This window comes from Artemia sp. Qi Xiang Cuo, chromosome 4, assembly GCF_049724085.1.
Source record: "Artemia sp. Qi Xiang Cuo chromosome 4, ASM4972408v1, whole genome shotgun sequence".
In the NCBI taxonomy this organism is placed as follows: domain Eukaryota; kingdom Metazoa; phylum Arthropoda; class Branchiopoda; order Anostraca; family Artemiidae; genus Artemia; species Artemia sp. Qi Xiang Cuo.
The window spans coordinates 20122519-20141786 of record NC_142797.1 but is presented as its reverse complement, the minus strand read 5'-3'; the positions used below and the strand labels follow the sequence as shown (position 1 = coordinate 20141786).

The following is a 19268-nucleotide window of genomic DNA, read 5'->3' as shown; positions in this document are numbered from 1 at the left end:
TGGGTTTCCTTCAAAAAACGAGTGCGGACTGTTAAAACCTAATACTGCCATAAGTTTATCCTGTTAAAACTGAAATATTAAAAAACTGCCAAACATAAGCTGTTCTCCCTTATTTGAAAAGGACATTAGATAGAGAATTAACTGTTTTATTTTCTAAAGAGTGTTGAATGACGAGTCAAATGGTATTGTTCCTTTTTATTAATGAGTTTCCTTCAAGAAACAAGAACGGATTGTTAAAACTAAATACTTTCATAAGTTTATCCTGTTAAAACTGAAATATTAAAAAAGTGCCAAACATAAGCTGTTCTCCCTTTATTTGAAAAGAACATTAGATAGAGAATTAAATATTTTATTTTCTAAAGAGTGTTGAATGAAGAGTTAAATGGTATTGCTCCTTTTTATTAATGAGTTTCCTTCAAGAAACAAGTACGGATTGTTAAAACTAAATATTTTCATAAGTTTATCTTGTTAAAACTGAAATATTAAAAAAGTGCCAAACATAAACTGTTCTCCCTTTACTTGAAAAGAACATTAGATAGAGAATTAAATATTGTATTTTCTAAAGATTGTTGAATAAAGAGTCAAATGGTATTGTTCCTTTTTATTAATGAGTTTCCTTCAAGAAACAATTACAGATGTTTAAAAATAAAAAAGTCCATAAGTTTATCCTGTTAAAACTGAAATATTAAAAAAGTAACAAACATAAGCTGTTCTCCCTTATTTGAAAAGAACATTAGATAGAGAATTAAATATTTTATTTTATAGAGTGTTGAATTAAGAGTCAATTGATATTGTTCCGTTTTATTAATGTGTTTCCTTCAAAAAACGAGTTAGGACTGTTAAAAACTAATACTGCCATTAGTTTATCCTTTTAAAACTGAAATATTAAAAAACTGCCAAACATTAGCTGTTCTGCATTATTTTAAAAGGACATTAAATAGAGAATTAAATGTTTTATTTTCTAAAGAGTGTTGAATGACGAGTCAAATGTTATTGTTCCTTTTTATTAATGAGTTTCCTTCAAGAAACAAGAACGGATTGTTAAAACTAAATAGTTTCATAAGTTTATCCTGTTAAAACTGAAATATTAAAAAAGTGCCAAACATAAGCTGTTCTCACTTATTTGAAAAGAACATTAGATAGAGAATTAAATATTTTATTTTCTAAATATTGTTTAATAAAGAGTCAAATGGTATTGTTCCTTTTTTATTAATGAGTTTCCTTCAGAAAAAAATTACGGATTGTTAAAAATAAATATTTTCATAATTTTATCCTGTTAAAACTGAAATATTAAAAAAGTACCATACATAAGCTGTTCTTCTTTATTTGAAAAGAAATTTATATAGGGAATTAAATATTTTATTTTCTAAAGAGTGATGAATGAAGAGTAAAATTGTATTGTTACTTTTTATTAATTATTTACCTTGAAGAAACAAGTACAGATTGTTAAAACTAAATAATTACATAATTTTATCCTGTAAAAACTGAAATATTAAAAAATTGACAAACATAAACTGTTCTTCCTTTACTTGAAAAGAACATTAGATAGAAAATTAAATATTTCATTTTCTAACGATTGTTTAATAAAGAGTCAATTGTTATTGTTCGTTTTTATTAATTAGTTTCCTTCAAGAAACAAGTACAGATTGTTAAAAATAAATACTTACATTAGTTTATCCTGTTAAAACTGAAATATTAAAAAAGTACCAAACATAATCTGTTCTCCCTTATTTGAAAAGAACATTAGATAGAGAATTAAATATTTTATTTTCTAGAGTGTTGTATTAAGAGTCAATTTATATTGTTCATGTTTATTAATGTGTTTCCTTCAAAAAACGAGTGCTGACTGTTAAAACATAATACTGCCATAAGTTTATCCTGTTAAAACTGAAATATTAAAAAACTGCCAAACATTAGCTGTTCTGCCTTATTTGAAAAGTACATTAGATAGAGAATTAACTGTTTTATTTTCTAAAGAGTGTTGAATGACGAGTCAAATGTTATTGTTACTTTTTATTAATGATTTTACATCAATAAACAATAACTGATTGTTAAAACTAAATACTTTCATAATTTTATAATTTTAAAACTTAAATATTAAAAAAGTGCCAAACATAAGCTGTTCTCACTTTATTTGAAAAGTACATTAGATAGAGAATTAAATATTTTATTTTCTATAGAGTGTTGAACGAAGAGTTAAGTGGTATTGATCCTTTTTAATAATGAGTTTAATTCAAGAAACAAGAACGGATTGTTAAAAATAAATACTTTCATAATTTTATCCTTTTAAAAATGAAATATTAAAAAAGTGCCAAACATAAACTGTACTCCCTTTATTTGAAAAGAACATTAGATAGAGAATTAAATATTGCATTTTCTAAAGATTGTTTAATAAATAGTCAAATGGTGTTGTTCCTTTTTATTAATGAGTTTCCTTCAAGAAACAAGTACAGATTGTTAAAACTAAAAACTTCCATAAGTTTATCCTGTTAAAACTGAAATATTAAAAAAGTGCCAAACATAAGCTGTTCTCCCTTATTTGAAAAGAACATTAGATAGAGAATTAACTATTTTATTTTCTAGAGTGTTGAATTAAGAGTCAAATGATATTGTTCCGTTTTATTAATGGGTTTCCTTCAAAAAACGAGTGCTGACTGTTAAAACATAATACTTACATAAGTTTATCCTGTTAAAACTGAAATATTAAAAAAGTGCCAAACATAAGCTGTTCTCCCTTATTTTAAAAGAACATTAGATAGAAAATTAACTATTTTATTTTCTAAAGAGTGTTTAATGAATAGTCATATGATATTGTTACGTTTTATTAATTAGTTTAATTCAAAAAGCGAGTGTTGAATGTTAAAGCCAAAAACATTCATAATTTTATAATTTTAAACATGAAATATTCAAAAAGTTCTAAACACTATATGTTTTCAATTGCTTGAAAAGGACGATAGATAGAGACGTTAATATTTTATTTTCTAAAGATTGTTGAATGAAGAGTCAAATTGTATTGTTCCTTTTTATCAATGGGTTTCCTTCAAAAAGCGAGTGCTGAATGTTAAAACCAAAAACTTCAATAATTTTATCATTTTAAACATGAAATATTAAAAAAGTGCTAAACATAATCTGGTTTCACTTATTTGAAAAGAAGATTATATAGATAAGTAAATAGTTTATTTTATATAGATTTTTTTCTGTCTAGTAAAATTTTCTTGTTAATTTTTATTAATGGGTTTACTTCAAAAAGAGAGTGCGGACTGTTAAAACCAAATACTTCCATAATTTTATCCTGTTAAACCTGAAATATTCAAGAAGTGCCAAACATTAGCTGTTCTGCCTTATTTGAAAAGAACGTTAGATAGAGAATTAACTGTTGTATTTTCTAAAGAGTGTTGAATGACGAGTCAAATGGTATTGTTCCTTTTTATTAATGAGTTTCCTTCAAGAAACAAGCACGGATTGTTAAAACTAAACAGTTTCTTAAGTTTATCCTTTTAAAACTGAAATATTATAAAAGTGCCAAACATAAACTGTTCTCCCTTATTTGAAAAGAACATTAGATAGAGAATTAACTATTTTATTTTCTAAAGAGTGTTGAATAAAGAGTCAAATGGTATTGCTCCTTTTTATTAATTAGCTTCCTACAAAAAACAATTACGTATTTTTAAAAATAACTACTGCCATTATTTAATACTTAAATAACTTAAATATCGAAAAAGTAAAATACATAAGCTGGTCTTTCTTTATTTGTAAATTACAATTTATATGTACTGAACAAATTTATTTTAGAAAGATAGATTTATATATTGTCAATTTGTGTTGTTACTTTTTATTAATGAGTTTCCTTCAAAAAACAAGTACCGATTGTTCAAAATAAAAAATTTCATAAGTTTATCCTGTTAAACCTGAAATATTAAAAAAGTGCCAAACATCAGCTGTTCTCTCTTCTTTGAAAAGAACATTAGATAGAGAATTAACTATTTTATTTTCTAAAGAGTGTTGAATGAAGAGTCAAATGGTATTGTTCCTTTTTATTAATTAGTTTCCTTCAAGAAACAAGCACAGATTGTTAAAACTAAATACTTTCTTAAGTTTATCCTTTTAAAACTGAAATATTATAAAAGTGCCAAACATTAGCTGTTCTCCCTTATTTGAAAAGAACAGTAGATAGAGAATTAAATATTTTATTTTCTAAAGAGTGTTGAATGAAGAGTCAAATGGTATTGGTCCTTTTTATTAATTAGTTTCCTTCAAGAAACAAGTACGGATTGTTCAAAATAAATACTTTCATAAGTTTATCCTGTTAAAACTGAAATATTAAAAAAGCGCCAAGCATAAGCTGTTCTCCCTTATTTGAAAAGAACATTAGATAGAGAATTAAATATTTTATTTTCTAAAGAGTGTTGAATGAAGAGTCAAATGGTATTGTTCCTTTTTATTAATGAGTTTCCTTCAAGAAACAAGTACAGATTGTTAAAACTAAATACTTTCATAAGTTTATCTTGTTAAAACTGAAATATTAAAAAAGTGCCAAACATAAACTGTTCTCCCTTATTTGAAAAGAACATTAGATAGAGAAGTAAATATTTTATTTTCTAAAGATTGTTGAATGAAGAGTCAAATGGTATTGTTCCTTTTTATTAATGGGTTTCCTTCAAAAAACAAGTGCGGACTGTTAAAACTTAATACTTTCATAAGTTTATCCTGTTAAAACTGAAATATCAAAAAAGTCCCAAACATAATCTTGTCTTACTTATTTGAAAAGAACATTAGATATAGAATGAAATAATTTATTTTATATAGAGTGATTAATGAAGAGTTAAATGTTATTGCTCATTTTTATCAATTAGTTTTATTCAAGAAACAAGCACAGATTTTTCAAAATAAATAGTTTCTTAAGTTTATCCTTTTAAAACTGAAATATTATAAAATTGCCAAACATTAGCTGTTCTCCCTTATTTGAAAAGAACAGTAGATAGAGACTTAAATATTTTATTTTCTAAAGAGTGTCGAATGAAGAGTCAATTGGTATTGTTCCTTTTTATTAATTAGTTTCCTTCAAGAAACAAGTACGGATTGTTAAAAATAAATATTTTCATAAGTTTATCCTGTTAAAACTGAAATATTAAAAAGTGCCAAGCATCAGCTGTTCTCCCTTATTTGAAAATAACATTATATATAGAATGAAATATTTTATTTTATAAATAGTGTTTAATTAAGAGTTAAATGTTATTTTTCTTTTTTATTAATTAGTGATCTTCAAGAAACAAGTAAATATTGTTAAAACTAAAAAATTCCATAAGTTTATCTTGTTAAACATTAAGTATTAAAAAAGTGCCAAACATAAACTGTTCTCCCTTATTTGAAAAGAACATTATATAGAAAATTAATTATTTTATTTTCTAAAGAGTGTTGAATGAAGAGTCAAATGGTATTGTTCCTTTTTATTAATTAGTTTTCTTCAAGAAACAAGTACAGATTGTTAAAACTAAAAACTTCCATAAGTTTATCCTGTTAAACCTGAAATATTAAAAAAGTGCCAAACATAAGCTGTTCTCCCTTATTTGAAAAGAACATTAGATAGAAAATTAAATATTTTATTTTCTAAAGAGTTTTGAATGAAGATTCAAATGGTATTGTTCCTTTTTATTAATTAGTTATCTTCAAGAAACAAGTACGAATTGTTAAAAATAAAAACTTCCATAAGTTTATCCTGTAAAACCTGAAATATTAAAAAAGTGCCAAAAATAAGCTGTTCTCCCTTTATTTGAAAAGAACATTAGATAGAAAATTAATTAATTTATTTTATAAAGAGTGTTGAATGAAGAGTTAAATGTTATTGTTCCTTTTTATTAATTAGTTATCTTCAAGAAACAAGTACTAATTGTTAAAAATAAAAAATTCCATAAGTTTATCCTGTAAAACATGAAATATTAAAAAAGTGCCAAACATAAGCTGTTCTACCTTATTTGAAAAGAACATTAGATAGAAAATTAATTAATTTATTTTCTAAAGATTGTTGAATGAAGAGTTAAATGGTATTGTTCCTTTTTATTAATGAGTTTCCTTGAAGAAACAAGTACAGATTGTTAAAACTAAATACTTTCATAATTTTATCTTTTTAAAACTGAAATATTAAAAAAGTGACAAACATAATCTGTACTCCCTTTACTTTAATATAGACTTATATATAGAAGTATTTTTTGCATTGTATAAAGTGTTTTTACTGATTAGAAAATTTTTATTTCTAATTTTTTTTAATTATAGTACTAATAGACAAAATAACTTATTTATAAAAATAAAAAAGTAAAATAGATTATAATTTAAAAAATCACATATAAAAAAATTAAAAAAAATCATATGTTATCCATTATTTGAAAAGGAAATTAGATAGAGACTTAAATATTTTTTTTTCAAGAGTGTTGAATTAAGAGTCAAATGATATTGTTCATTTTTATTAATGAGTTTCCTTCAAAAAACAAGTGCGGACTGTTAAAACTTAATACTTTCATAAGTTTATCCTGTTAAAACTGAAATATTAAAAAAGTGCCAAACATAAGCTGTTCTCCCTCTTCCCCCTTTTCTAAAGATTGTTGAATGAAGAGTTAAAAACTAAATACTTTCATAAATGTATCCTGTTAAAACAGAAATATTAAAAACAGTGCCAAACATAGGCTATTCCTTCCTATTTGTAAAGAACATTGTATTGGCAATTAAATAGTTATTATTCTAAAGAGGCGTCAGGGGACTATTACACAATTGTTATGGGTAAATCTGTTTTATTTACAAATAGTGTTGAATGAGTAGTCAAATCGTATTGTTCTTTTGTTATTAAAGAGTTTCCTTTGGGAAAGAAATCTTGTTATGAGATTATGCTTTGCTTCAAATCAAGCTAGATCTTTATATATTTTCATTTCAAGTTTCCTTTAATTTCTTATTATTTTGAATAAGTTTCCAGTCAAATCTCTGTTGTTGTAAAACTCTCAGTTCTTTTGTTTGATTATTCTGTAAAGTATCAAATGCTCTTGAGGAGTGTTTAAATTATTCCTAACAGTTTTTTTTTTCAGTTTTAAATTTTTCATTTGTGTCCACATTTTTGAATCCTATTATCCCAGTCTGAGCAGAAGTCAACTTAGGGAATATTTTCTTCTTTTTAGTGACTGCGTGTAGCAACTTATAACTTCTCTACTTAGTTTTGCAAGAGTGTTAGTATTTGTTGTTGCTTGAATGGCAGTCTATGAATCAGAGCAGATAGAAAATCTCTTAAAAATCCTTCAGTAAAGAAGCTAAATGGGAAATCAACCATCAACTGAAGTTGACACACCAACTCCAGTAAAAAAACCTACAGAAGGCAACCACCACCTTAACTTGCTGGCAATGCAATTTAAAGATAAAATCTATTGCTTTTTCAGTGGTAAATGCTTCTGCCTGGAGTAAATTATTATGTAGCTCAGCTACAAGTATGCTAAAATATGGTTTGCATTCAATATATCAAAAAGCGCAATTTTATTTCTTGGTTGGTGCAGACCTGATTTAGGTTATGTGCAGCTAGGTAACCGATTACTATCTATTTCTTAAAGTATCTAGTACCTTGGTTTGCCCTTTGACACTAGCCTTAAATTGACTTACTCTCTCCTGCTTTTTGACTTTGGAGAAAGATTAAGAGAGGCTTTCAGGTAGCTTGTATGGTGGAAAGCATGTTGCAGTAGATTAGTTCTGGCTAAAGTCTAGGGCACATTTGCTCTTCCTTGCGTTCTTGCCTTACCACAGTTGAGGCCTGTATTCAATAGCTGTGCTCCTACAGGCAGCTTGGTAACACAGATTTATCTTCTTGTCTAATCTACATCCCTCCCATACTTTCCTCAGTCCTGATGTGTTCCTGATTTTGTGAGAATTATTTTAACTGTTTTGTCATATTATTGTGTTGTTCCATGTATTTTTTTCCTTTTTTTTTCATAATATTACATTGTGATGAATTTGAAAAATCTGAGGCTTGAATCATCACAGTATAAGTGTGACCACTTAATAATGTCTTTTGGGGAAACGTTGCTTTCCTTACCCAGCACTACCACATCTTAACACCAGATGCTGCAGTGAATGCCCAAACTAGGTCAAACTTTCTTTTATCATTCATTTTTATAGTTTTTTTTGTGACTGGCCATTAATATGTTAATACTATAAACTTCTGTGGTCTTGACTCATATATTATAACTTATTTGTTGACAAAAACGACGCCACCATCCTTGTAGGGTCACCAATTGGGGAAGGGGGAGACAATTGCCTCACTCTAGATTTTGAAAGGAATTTTTTCAGTATTTTCATTAAATAAATTGCCCCCCCCCCACCCCTTTTGTGTTAAGAACTCATTACGGATTTTCATTACAAAAAACTCCTTGTCCTGCCCTTTACATTTTCATGAATCGATACCCCTCCATTCTGGTTCCATTGCTAGGAATGTCATATAATACCTTTTACCTTCAATTGCATGTCCAGCAACATAAGCGGGCATTGAACTTCTTGTAGAAAATCTTACTGGTGGTGTTTTGAGGTTATGATCTGGCATCCCAGTTCACCTCCATTCAGCATTGACCCAGTCTTGATCGACTCCTTTCTTGAAGGCTTCTAGGGTTTGAGACTGGACGCTGGCTTCAGACAGGCTGTTCCAGACTGGGATGGAACAGATTAAGAAGTGTTGTCACTCTCGCCTGGTGCAACAGGGGACCTGGAGCTTCCTGGTTTGTCCTCTTATGGTAGTTGTGAGGGACAGGGACAAAACTTGACTTAACAGGCCATTTCCCAGTAACTTAAGAGTTATTTTTATGCCTCCTCTTTTCCTATGTTATACTAAAGTAGGGAGTCTGAATTTGGTGCCTTCATAACTTTAAGTGATGTTGTATGTGTTGGGGTGTAAACCCAAACCTTGAGGACTCTTCTTTCAGGAGATACTGTAGTGTCTAACAGGGTGTCTCTAATTCTTTCTTTCATCCTTGTACCTTAAAATAATTGTCAAAGGAAATTGACCCTTTATCTTTGTTTTCTGCTGCTATGAGTCCATTGGTCATTTTCAGTGTAGTGTATTGTCAAAAGCTCCTGTACTGTCAAAAAAAAAAACAAAAAAAAAACCGCCAAGACTTATTCATTTTGAATGTTATTCAGTGCCTCTTGCTCTTAGCATGTAAGACTGTCCTCAGTACTTCTATTTTTACAAAGCCCCCATTAAATGACTCAGAGTCTTCTTCTAGCCCATCACAAATTCTAGTCTACTTTTTATCAACCTTTCCATCACTGTACCTATAACAGGGGTAATAAATCTATATTTCAATTTTGAAGTATCTTTGCAACATTTTGGCAACATCCAGGGGCTTTTATGGTATTTTCATAAAAAAAGAAGAAAAATAACTAAGTTTCCCTTTCTCCTAAGTTTTGAAAAAATACATTTGCCAATCCACTTTTCCATGAATTGATACCATTGGCAATATAACTGCTTTGCCATATTTCCAAACACTGGGAAATTCCCCATGTCTAAGCTTTTGTATTATAAATAGTGATTCAAAAAAGCAATTAACTATTTTGGGCACAAGTTTTGTGACAATCATTACCTGCTTGTGGGACTCAATTGTTTTTTTTTCCGTGACAAGGAATGGGAAGCAGATGACTGGTTAAATCCCTTTGATTTGGATCAATTTCTCTGTTATTACTATTCATTGCAATTATCCTTGTTAAATCCCCGACGACTGTTTACCTGATTTCGTATTGTATTGCTTTCCATAATAAATATGGTATCAGTTCAGATAAGATTTATGAAAGAGCCCTGGAATATCTCCGACTTTAGGATGATAAAAGTTACCATCTAGTAGTGGTTTGAGAGGTTTTGAAAGCTAAACTTGAGGAGAGGAATTGCTTACCATGTAGCTATGATTTTGATACATTTCAGAAAGAGCTACTGAGGGTAAGCCAAGATTAGTTTGGGTTTTGATTGATAGATCATATGAAAACATGATACAATCAAGGGACATAGAAATGACATTAAGGTAGTTACAATAGATATGTGGACCTATGGTCTGAAGATGCAGCAAGAAACTTAATAGTGAGATATTGCACTCGTGCTTGCAGGTCATATCCAGGATTTATTTCAGGGGGAGGGGGTACAAAAACACCTTAGAAAACCCATAAAAAATTGGTGTATATTCATTTTTGTTACGTTTTGAAGAGTTGGACAAAAATTCGGGGGGTAGGGGGTGCTCAACCCCCCCTGGATATGTCTTTGCCTACTTGCTTGTTTAAGAATTAAAGATAGTTAGGTAGGCTACAGTAAGCTGCTATAAAGCTCCTTGGAGAAAAATAGTTTTAAAACTGTGTATGCATCCTATAATGTTTTGATTGAGATTTCTTCTTGCAGTTCAGTTGGAGAAGAATATCCCAGCAAAGGATTTGTCTCTGAGTGGTTCTTAAATGTAGAAATTCTTAAAGACATGTTCACTAAAATGCTCCATATTGGTAAGTTATTTTTTCTTATCATAAGTATTTGCACTTTTGTAGTTTTCTAGAGTATTAATAATTAATCTTCATTTTATTTTCTTTAAAGAAAAAGTCAAAAAAGATTATAAAACATAAAAGCAAAAGAATTTAAACCGACAAAAACATAGAAAAAATGGGTATAATATTTTAAACAAAGCTGGTGGACAAAAACAATAAAAAAGAAACTTCTGATAATAATAGAAAAATCTGTACATTTTGGCTTCACATCCAGAAGCCTTTGTCAATGGGAAGAATATATATATATATATATATATATATATATATATATATATATATATATATATATATATATATATATATATATATATATATATATATATATATATATAAGTAATAATTGTGTATGTGTTTATGTATGTATGTATGTTTGCAAAAACGGCTCCATATTTTTTTGGGAAAATTGATATCGTGGGATATTCTCGCATAAAAAAACGATGTAGCTATGTAGCTATATCAGAAGTCTGAGAAAAATTGTTAAGAGCCTTAATTTTGGTTTTTGCAAATGACATCATGCGCTATGTTATCAGAGGCAACGTTGTAGCGTTGCCTATAGTAAAGGCCATACGGCTCCAATGTTTTATTATTATTTTTTTTTTTTTCCCCAGAGGAACTTCATATGGAAGGGGTCGTCGTAGAAACTTCAATCTGGGCTCATTCAATTGGAAATCGAGAGTTCTAGTGTCCTTTTTAAGAGTCAAAAGTGATTGGAGGGCAACTAGCCCCCCCCCCCACGCCAATCATTCCCTCGAATACATCCGATCAAAATTTTGAGACAGCCATTTTGTTCAGCGTAGTTGATTTCCAGATAGAAAATATATTTTTGAGGAGGACACTCCCCCACAACCCTCAGGGCAAGGGTTTTAAGTTATGCCCTGGGGGCATATAAGGTTTTTATAGAAGGCGTTGTCGTAGAAACTTCAAAACAGGCTTATTCGGTTGGAAATTAAAGGGCTAGTGCCGTTTTTAATAGTCGAAAGTGATTTGAGGGCAATTAACCCCCCCACGCCATCATTCCCCCAAACACATCCAATCAAAATTTTGAGATAGCCATTTTGTTCAGCGAAGTTGATTTCCCGATAGAAAATATTTTTTTTTAGAAGGACAATCCCCCACATCCCTCAGGGCAAGGGTTTTAAGTTACGCCCTGGGGGCATATAAGGTTTTTATAGAAGGCAGTGTCGTAGAAACTTCAAAAAAGGCTCATTCGATTGGAAATTCAAAGGGCTAGTGCCCTTTTTAATAGTTGAAAGTTATTTGAAGGCAACTAATCCCCCTCTCACGCCAACCTTTTCCCCAAACACATCAAATCAAAATTTTGAGACGGCCATTTTATTTAACGTAGTTTTAAGTTCTGGAAATTAGGTCTTTGAGGATGACAAATCCCCCACAGCCCTCAGGGTAAGGGTTGTAATTTAAGGATTCTCCAAATCCTTCCCATTATTTCGTATGGAAGGGAAGCTCGTATAAACGTTAGAGAGGGCTCATTTGACTGAAAATTGAAAGTTCTTGTTCACTTTTTAAGAGTCAAAAGAGATTGGAGGGTAACTAGCCCCCCCCCTCCACGCCCTAAATGTATCAGATAAAAAAAATTTTGATAGACATTTTGTTAAAATAGTTCAAAGTTCTAATAACAAAAAACTCCGGTGTCGACACAGCCCACCAGGGCCCGGGGGTAGGCGTTGTAAGTTATGCCATGGGGCATAACTTATTAAGGGGGGTTTATAAATTATGGGAAGGGGTTTTATATGGGAAAGAACACTTAGGAAATCAATTATAATTATCCAATTATAAGGTTAAAATCCATACTCTGTGATAGATGCAAAATTGCTTTGGCACACAAATTCCTATTAAGGTCAATTCTAAACAGTCGTGATACCTTTGTGGTCAGCAAGTGAAATGGTCTAAACCCCCTTATTGGAGCTATTTTTTCAATCCATTCATTTTTGTCAATCGCTGTCCACAAGTTATGCAAGCTGTCTATTGTTCATATATAAGGTTTTTATCAGAAAGGTAATCGTATAGACTTTGAAAAAAGCCTCATTCGATTTAAATTGAAAGTTCTAGATCCGTTTTTTAAAGTCAAGAATAATTGACCAGTAAGCACCCCCCCCCCCCCATGCCATAAAACTTGAAACTTTTTGCAATCAAAACGAACAAAAATTAATTTAAAAAAACTTTCCGAAAAATAAGTTTTTCAAAGAAAAGTAAAGGCCATTTTAAACTTAAGCTCAGGAGATACAAATACCTGTTAAGATTCAAACTCAAAACGAAAAAAATTACTATTAAAGAATAAATTAAAACAAAAACGAACAGAAATTAAATAAGCAATCATCGCAAAAAACATACAACAATTAATAATATAAATGAATAAATAAATCTTAAAGCAAGCAATACTTAGATTGAATATGAAAATCAAGCTTAAAATGAAAAAAAATAGTTTGCTATTGAAGTATAAATGAAACTTAAAACAAACAGAAATTAAATAAGCAATCAATGCAAACAAACATGCAATATATTTTAATGTAAATGAATAAATAAATCTTAAAACAAGTGAAACTTAAATTGAATATGCAAATCAAGTTTGAATCGAATAAAAATAACTGTAAACAAGAGTTTGGGTATCGCCTCACTGCAGAAGCCTAAAACCTACTGCGTCATTGGCGCTTTACTGAAAACGAATTATATTACAAATGTTTTCTTTTGTACTTAATATTGAAAATGAATATTAAAATTACAGTAAAATTTTGAACTGATGAGCTTTTAGCAATTAATATCATTATGCATCAAATAAACAGTTTAATTTATTAGTTCTTTTCAAGATTAGTCAAGACAAATATAGTTTCACTACAAGCAAAATTTGAACACTGCCCCCTTCTTTAATTGTAAAAACCTAAAGCCTTCTGCGTCATTGGTGCTTCACTGAAAAAGAAATATTCGTATATTAAAATTCATTATGTTACAGTTCTTACAGCATTTAAAATGAAAAAAAAAACTTGGAACTGATGGAGCTTTTCACAATTAATATCATTATATATCTAATATTCAATTTGATTTCGTTTATCCTTTCAAAGACTGTTCAAGACTCATATAGTTTTGCCATTTTTTGTAACTCTGCCATTTTTTCTAACTAATCGTGTTAGTTTGTTATGAAAACATTCTATGGCTTCTAGGCATTTCTATTTGAGCGGAAAACTGCACCTCAAACTTTGTGGAACAGGCATTTTCTTCCATGAAACACCAAAATATAATAAAATGTCAAGTTTCGGAGTGTTCCACCACTCGCAAGCAAGTGCCATTGGTATTTTGAATCCACATGGTCAATTTAGGGGGTGGAGGGTAGGCTAATACTCGTAGCAGCCCCAATCGGTCGAGATATGGTTCACATTTGCAACACCTGTCATTCGGAATATCATATAATCTACCAAGTTTACAACTACCTCAAATCAGTATCAATAAATAAATGAAACCCAAAATGAATAAAAATTTAAATAAAGATTATAAACAAACTCAAAATAAACGTAAATTAATGTGACTAGAGTTCTAAACCCCTATGTTTTCTAAAAGCCATAGTATAATTTGTAATTTACTGAAAAAAAAAATCGAATGAATCTTCTGAAAAAAAATGTGCATTGACAGTTTAATGTACATGTGCTTAAATTTATTCCTTAAAATTTTAATTAATTTTTGATTTCTCAAAGTTACAAAAGTGAAAACATTTCAAAGAATTTTTTTCAGTAAAGCGCCAATGACACAGTAGGTTTTAGGCTTTTGCAGTGAGGCAATACTCAAACTCTTGTTTATAGTTATTTTTATTCAATTCAAACTTCATTTGCATATTGAATTCAAATTTCACTCGTTTTAAGATTTATTTATTCATTTACATTGATATATATTGTATGTTTGTTCGCATTGATTGTTTATTTAATTTCTGTTCGTTTTAAGCTTCTTTTATACTTTAATAGCAAAATATTTGTTTTCGTTTTAAGCTTGATTTTCATGTTCAATCTAAGCATTACTCACTTTAAGATCTATTTATTCATTTATATTATTACCTGTTGTATGTTTTTTGCTATGATTGTTTATTTAATTTCTGCTCGTTTTGGGTTTCATTTATTCTTTAACAGTAATTTCTGGTCGTTTTTAGTTTTAATTTTTAAATGTATTTTTATATCCTGTGCTTAATTTTAAATTTGCCTTTAATTTTATTTTAAAAAATTATTTTTAGGAAAGTTTTTTTTAATTAATTACATCATATAAGCATTTCTTACGACATCATATAAGTATTTTATTACATGATGTCATGCATAGCTTAAATAAGATTGTTCAGTTTCCAACGCAACAGTTATTTGTATAATTTAATGTCTGTTGAAAGGACCAAAATAACGAAAATTTGCAGTTGCAATTACTATGATGATTCTTTGGAACAAACACCTGCACTATCAAACGTGATAAGATGGGAAGTTTGACAACCCAGACCATCAATTGTGACAACACCAATACGGAGAGCTAGAGCAAAGGCCATTGCTAAATTGTCTGAAGTAATCAAAATCCAAAAACGTGTCAAAAATGAAGAGCAAAGACACAGGCGGTTAGAAGATATGCGAAAACGACAATTAGGCGCGTTAAAAATGAAAATGAAGGGCAAAGACACACGCGGTTAGAAGACATACGACACTGAACTAGTGATGGAATCAAAAATTAAAATGAAGAGCAGCGAGTCAATGAAAATCAACCTGGACAGTAAGAATCAAAACGTGTCAAAATTGAAAATGATAGCAATGATGATTTGTTTTTGGATTTTGATATGGGTAAGGTCATCAATACCAACCATACCTCTGTTAAAAAAAACTACAAAGGTTTGGCAATATATATTTCATAATGATGAAAAATAAACTGAGGTGTAACAAATCAAACAAACTCAAAATAATAGCAATGGTGTTTGGGTTTTGGATTTTGACATAGTTAAAGTCATCATTGCCTGCCAATCATTTGAAAACCAAAAATATGGACTGAACAAATCAATGGAAAAAAAATAAGTTTTTGTCTCATCATCTCAGGGATTAAAGGGAACAAAGGTTCAATGGCGGATCATTCATGATGTCAGAACTCAAGTCGATGTAAAATTTAAAGGTATAATAAAAAAAAATGCAACTTTAAAAGGGTACTACCTTCAATCTAAGGTTTATTTGTACGTCATGACATCAAAAAAAAGCTCAATTGTCTGTGTTTAGAAGACAAGTGACATTGAGAATCTATATATAGAAGCCTGCCACGTGCCTAATACCTTTGTTAAAAAAACAAAGGCTCGCCGATATGTATTTCATAATGACGAAAGATAAGCCAAGGTATAATGAACAAAACAAATTCAAAATGACAGCGATGATGATTGGGTTTTGGATTTTGACATGGTTAAGGTCATAATGCCTACTATACTTTTGAAAATCAAAAATATGGACTGGATAAATTGCTGGAAGAAAAAGAAGTTTTTGTCCCACCACCTGAACAATTAAATGAAACAAAGGTTCGGCGATATGTCTTTCATAATGAAGACAGACAAGACGAGGTCAAAGAAGAAGTTTTTGTCCCACCACCTGAACAATTAAAAGAAACAAAGGTGGTCGTCAATGCCTTCCATATTTTTGAAAATAAAAAACCTACTAGATAAATCGTTGGAAGAAAGAGAAGTTTTTGTCCCACCACCTGAACAATTAAAAGAAATAATGGTTCGGCGATATATCTTTCATTATGACAAAAAGGAAGGGCGACTTGACTTAAAAAAGGAGAACTTTTGAGAGCTATAAAATTGATGCAAAAAGTTTAAAGCTGCCCAAAAAGGGCTTAAAGAAAAGGAAAGGAAGGGCGACTTTACTAAAAAAAAAAACAGAACTTTTGAGAGCTATACAATTGATGCAAAAAGTTTAAAGCTGCTCAAAAAGGGTTTATAGTGACTGTTAATGACCCGTGATGAGTAACGTACAAGCTTGCATGGTTGTTTAAAGATAGAATATTTTCCTATGATAAGCTTTGGACGATAAGGTTATATATATATGTATATATATATATATATATATATATATATATATATATATATATATATATATATATATATATATATATATATATATATATATATATATAAAACATAAAGGCTCTCAGATGTAAAGCCAAAATATTTCGATTTTTTATTATTAAAAGTATGTTTTTTTATTGTTTTTGTCCGCTGTTTTTGTTTAAAATATTATTGTTTAAGTTTGCAAATAGAAAGGCACTGGGGTCTAAGAAATTATTTAAAGGAAAGGAGGGGAGACTTGACTAAATAAAAGAACTTTGAGAGTTATACAATTGATGCAAAAAGTTTAAAGCTGCTCAAAAAAGTTTATAGTGACTGTTTATGGCCCGTGATGAGTAACGTACAACCTTGCATGGTTGTTTAAAGATGGAATATTTTCCCATGATAAGCTTCGGACGAAAATTTTGCGAAATTATTGAAAAAAAAAACTGCACGAAAATGGATATAGGCTAAAATGAATATAAACGTGTTTTGTGTGTGAAATGCTGCAATGCTGTTTGAAGGCAGAATTACATCTTTTAAGAGGCAGAAGTAAAAGAATCGATCTAGAAAAGAAAGATAGAGGCCCATGCAGAATATTGAATAGCAGCATCTGGTTTTTTAAATGATCATTTTCAGTCAGAATTAGTAAGATGTTAGCAAATTGATTTGCCAAATATCTGCATAATGCTCTTGGTCTTTGCTCACTAGTGCTTATTTAGTTTGTCCTTGAAATGGCAAATTTCAATAGATGTTGTTCAGAAATAACATCCTATCATTCATAATCTCTTGATCCCAATCTTTGGTTGCAGCTGCAGAGGCCAAAGGTTATGAAACTTAAGTTTCTCTTTAGGTTGTCTTAAGTTCTTTTGAGGTAATCAGAGTAGAAAAGTTGAAAAAAGGAAAGAAAAGAACAAAAGAGAAAATAAAGGACACAGAAAAAAGAACAGAGATCAAATTCTTTCTAGTTTTTGCTAGATATTCTATTATAAAATTAGTAAGGTCGTTGTTTAATGGTACAGTTTGGTAGTGAAATTAGGCAGAATCTGATTTCTGTTTTTTTGTTTGTTTTTTTTCATGTGTGTGTAAGCGAATCAACTCTTTAGCTGGAACAGCTGAACTAAGCTCAACTGTTACTCTACATGGATGCTAGATTGTAAAAAAAATGCTATAGATTAAAATAGGGCAGAAAATCTGTCCAAAATCAGTCATACATATTTTAACCATTTAATGTCATTATATCATAAATCAAAAGGATTTCTGTCAAGTTAGTAGCCGTGTTTTGAATGCCTTGTCATGATCATGTAGCAACACTTGCTTTAACTGTGTTGCTTTAACATCTACATTCTGAGACGACTAAAGAGAGTGTAAAAGAGATTTATAGGTGTTTCTTCACTCTGAGCAACAATTTCACCAAAGTTGGTATATACGGATCCTCATAATGTTGGTTACAAGTTAAAAGCTAATATACCAATATAAGCGATGAAATCAAAACCTATTAAGTGCATAATTTAAAAATAATGTTTGATGTTCAACAAAGTGGCTACGTAGTCCCAAATGCGCTAAAAGTCAACATGGCACCTCAGTATATAATACCAGTTATTTGTTTTCTTCCTCGGCTATTTTACACTTACAAATTCATTTTTAGTTTTAAGTTTTTTATATTTAAATTCTTTACAATTTTTACATTTATTTAAAAATAAAAATTGAAAATACCTAGATTTCGTGAGAGGCCAGTTAATAAGTTGTTCCACAAGGAAAGTATGAAAGGATGAAATCAAAAGCCTCGGTAGATGCTGATCAATGCAAATCGCCTTTTATTTTCGAATAAGATGTTGGGTTTGAGAAACGGGGCTCTACTGTAAAGTAGCGAATATGTAGCTCGTGATGTTTTAAGTACATCAACTATGTTATCTGTTTCCTGTTATCGTTGACTGTTTATTTTTCGTTTTAGTTGTTATGCATTAGAATATAGAGACAGATAACAGAACTAAGGCCAAAGTCTTGGTATTTTTCTTTATTATTCCATCCTTTCATTTTCGCTTTCCATTCAAAGTCGTTTGAATCTTGAGTAGCGTGACTTCACGTTAACGGCAAAAATTAACAATTTGAAGAGTATTTTTTAGCTCTTTATTTTTATCGAATTTGTTATAAATTTAGTCACAGCAAGTAAAAAGGAATCGCTACCTTCATGCAGCTTGCGAAATTTTCACTTGTCCATATACAAGCTTGATTTGGGCTAAAGATCCTTTATGTTTTGTATTTTGTATAATTAGTCTGTTTATATTCTGTTTATTTCTGCATAAATATATTCTGTGTAATTAGATATTGTACTGAGTCCTAAAAATTCGCTATAATTTTATTGATTGTAAGGTGCTGGAATCAGGAACTTGATTGGCATATTTTATTCTTTTTCATTGCTAAGAAATAGTCGTACATTTTACCTAGTTGAAATTATAATTAATTTTTAGTTAAAATTTAGCGTGTTTTAAGAACACTATTGAGTTTTTTTGGTAGTAAAATATTCATTTATAAGGTTTATGGTCATATTTTGTTTTGGGTCTCTTGTTGGTTTATCCTCCAGTATTAACAAATAATAATAAGTTATAGAATTTGGTATCATTCGTTGCTTTTGGACTTTTGGACTATTTAGTGCTTGTGTATCACGGTATATTGC

At 29.7% G+C, this 19268-nt stretch overlaps 1 protein-coding gene across 2 annotated transcripts in view; it reads left to right on the top strand.

The window, feature by feature from the left end:
• Positions 1 to 19268, top strand: part of LOC148952866 (phospholipase A and acyltransferase 3-like) — a 137435-nt gene that overhangs the window by 51028 nt on the left and 67139 nt on the right. For both annotated transcript variants that reach the window (XM_089088134.1, XM_089088133.1), the window contains exon 2: positions 10403 to 10500. In XM_089088134.1, the coding sequence (XP_088944260.1) occupies positions 10403 to 10500 (98 nt within the window). The remainder of the gene's footprint in view (positions 1 to 10402; positions 10501 to 19268) is intronic.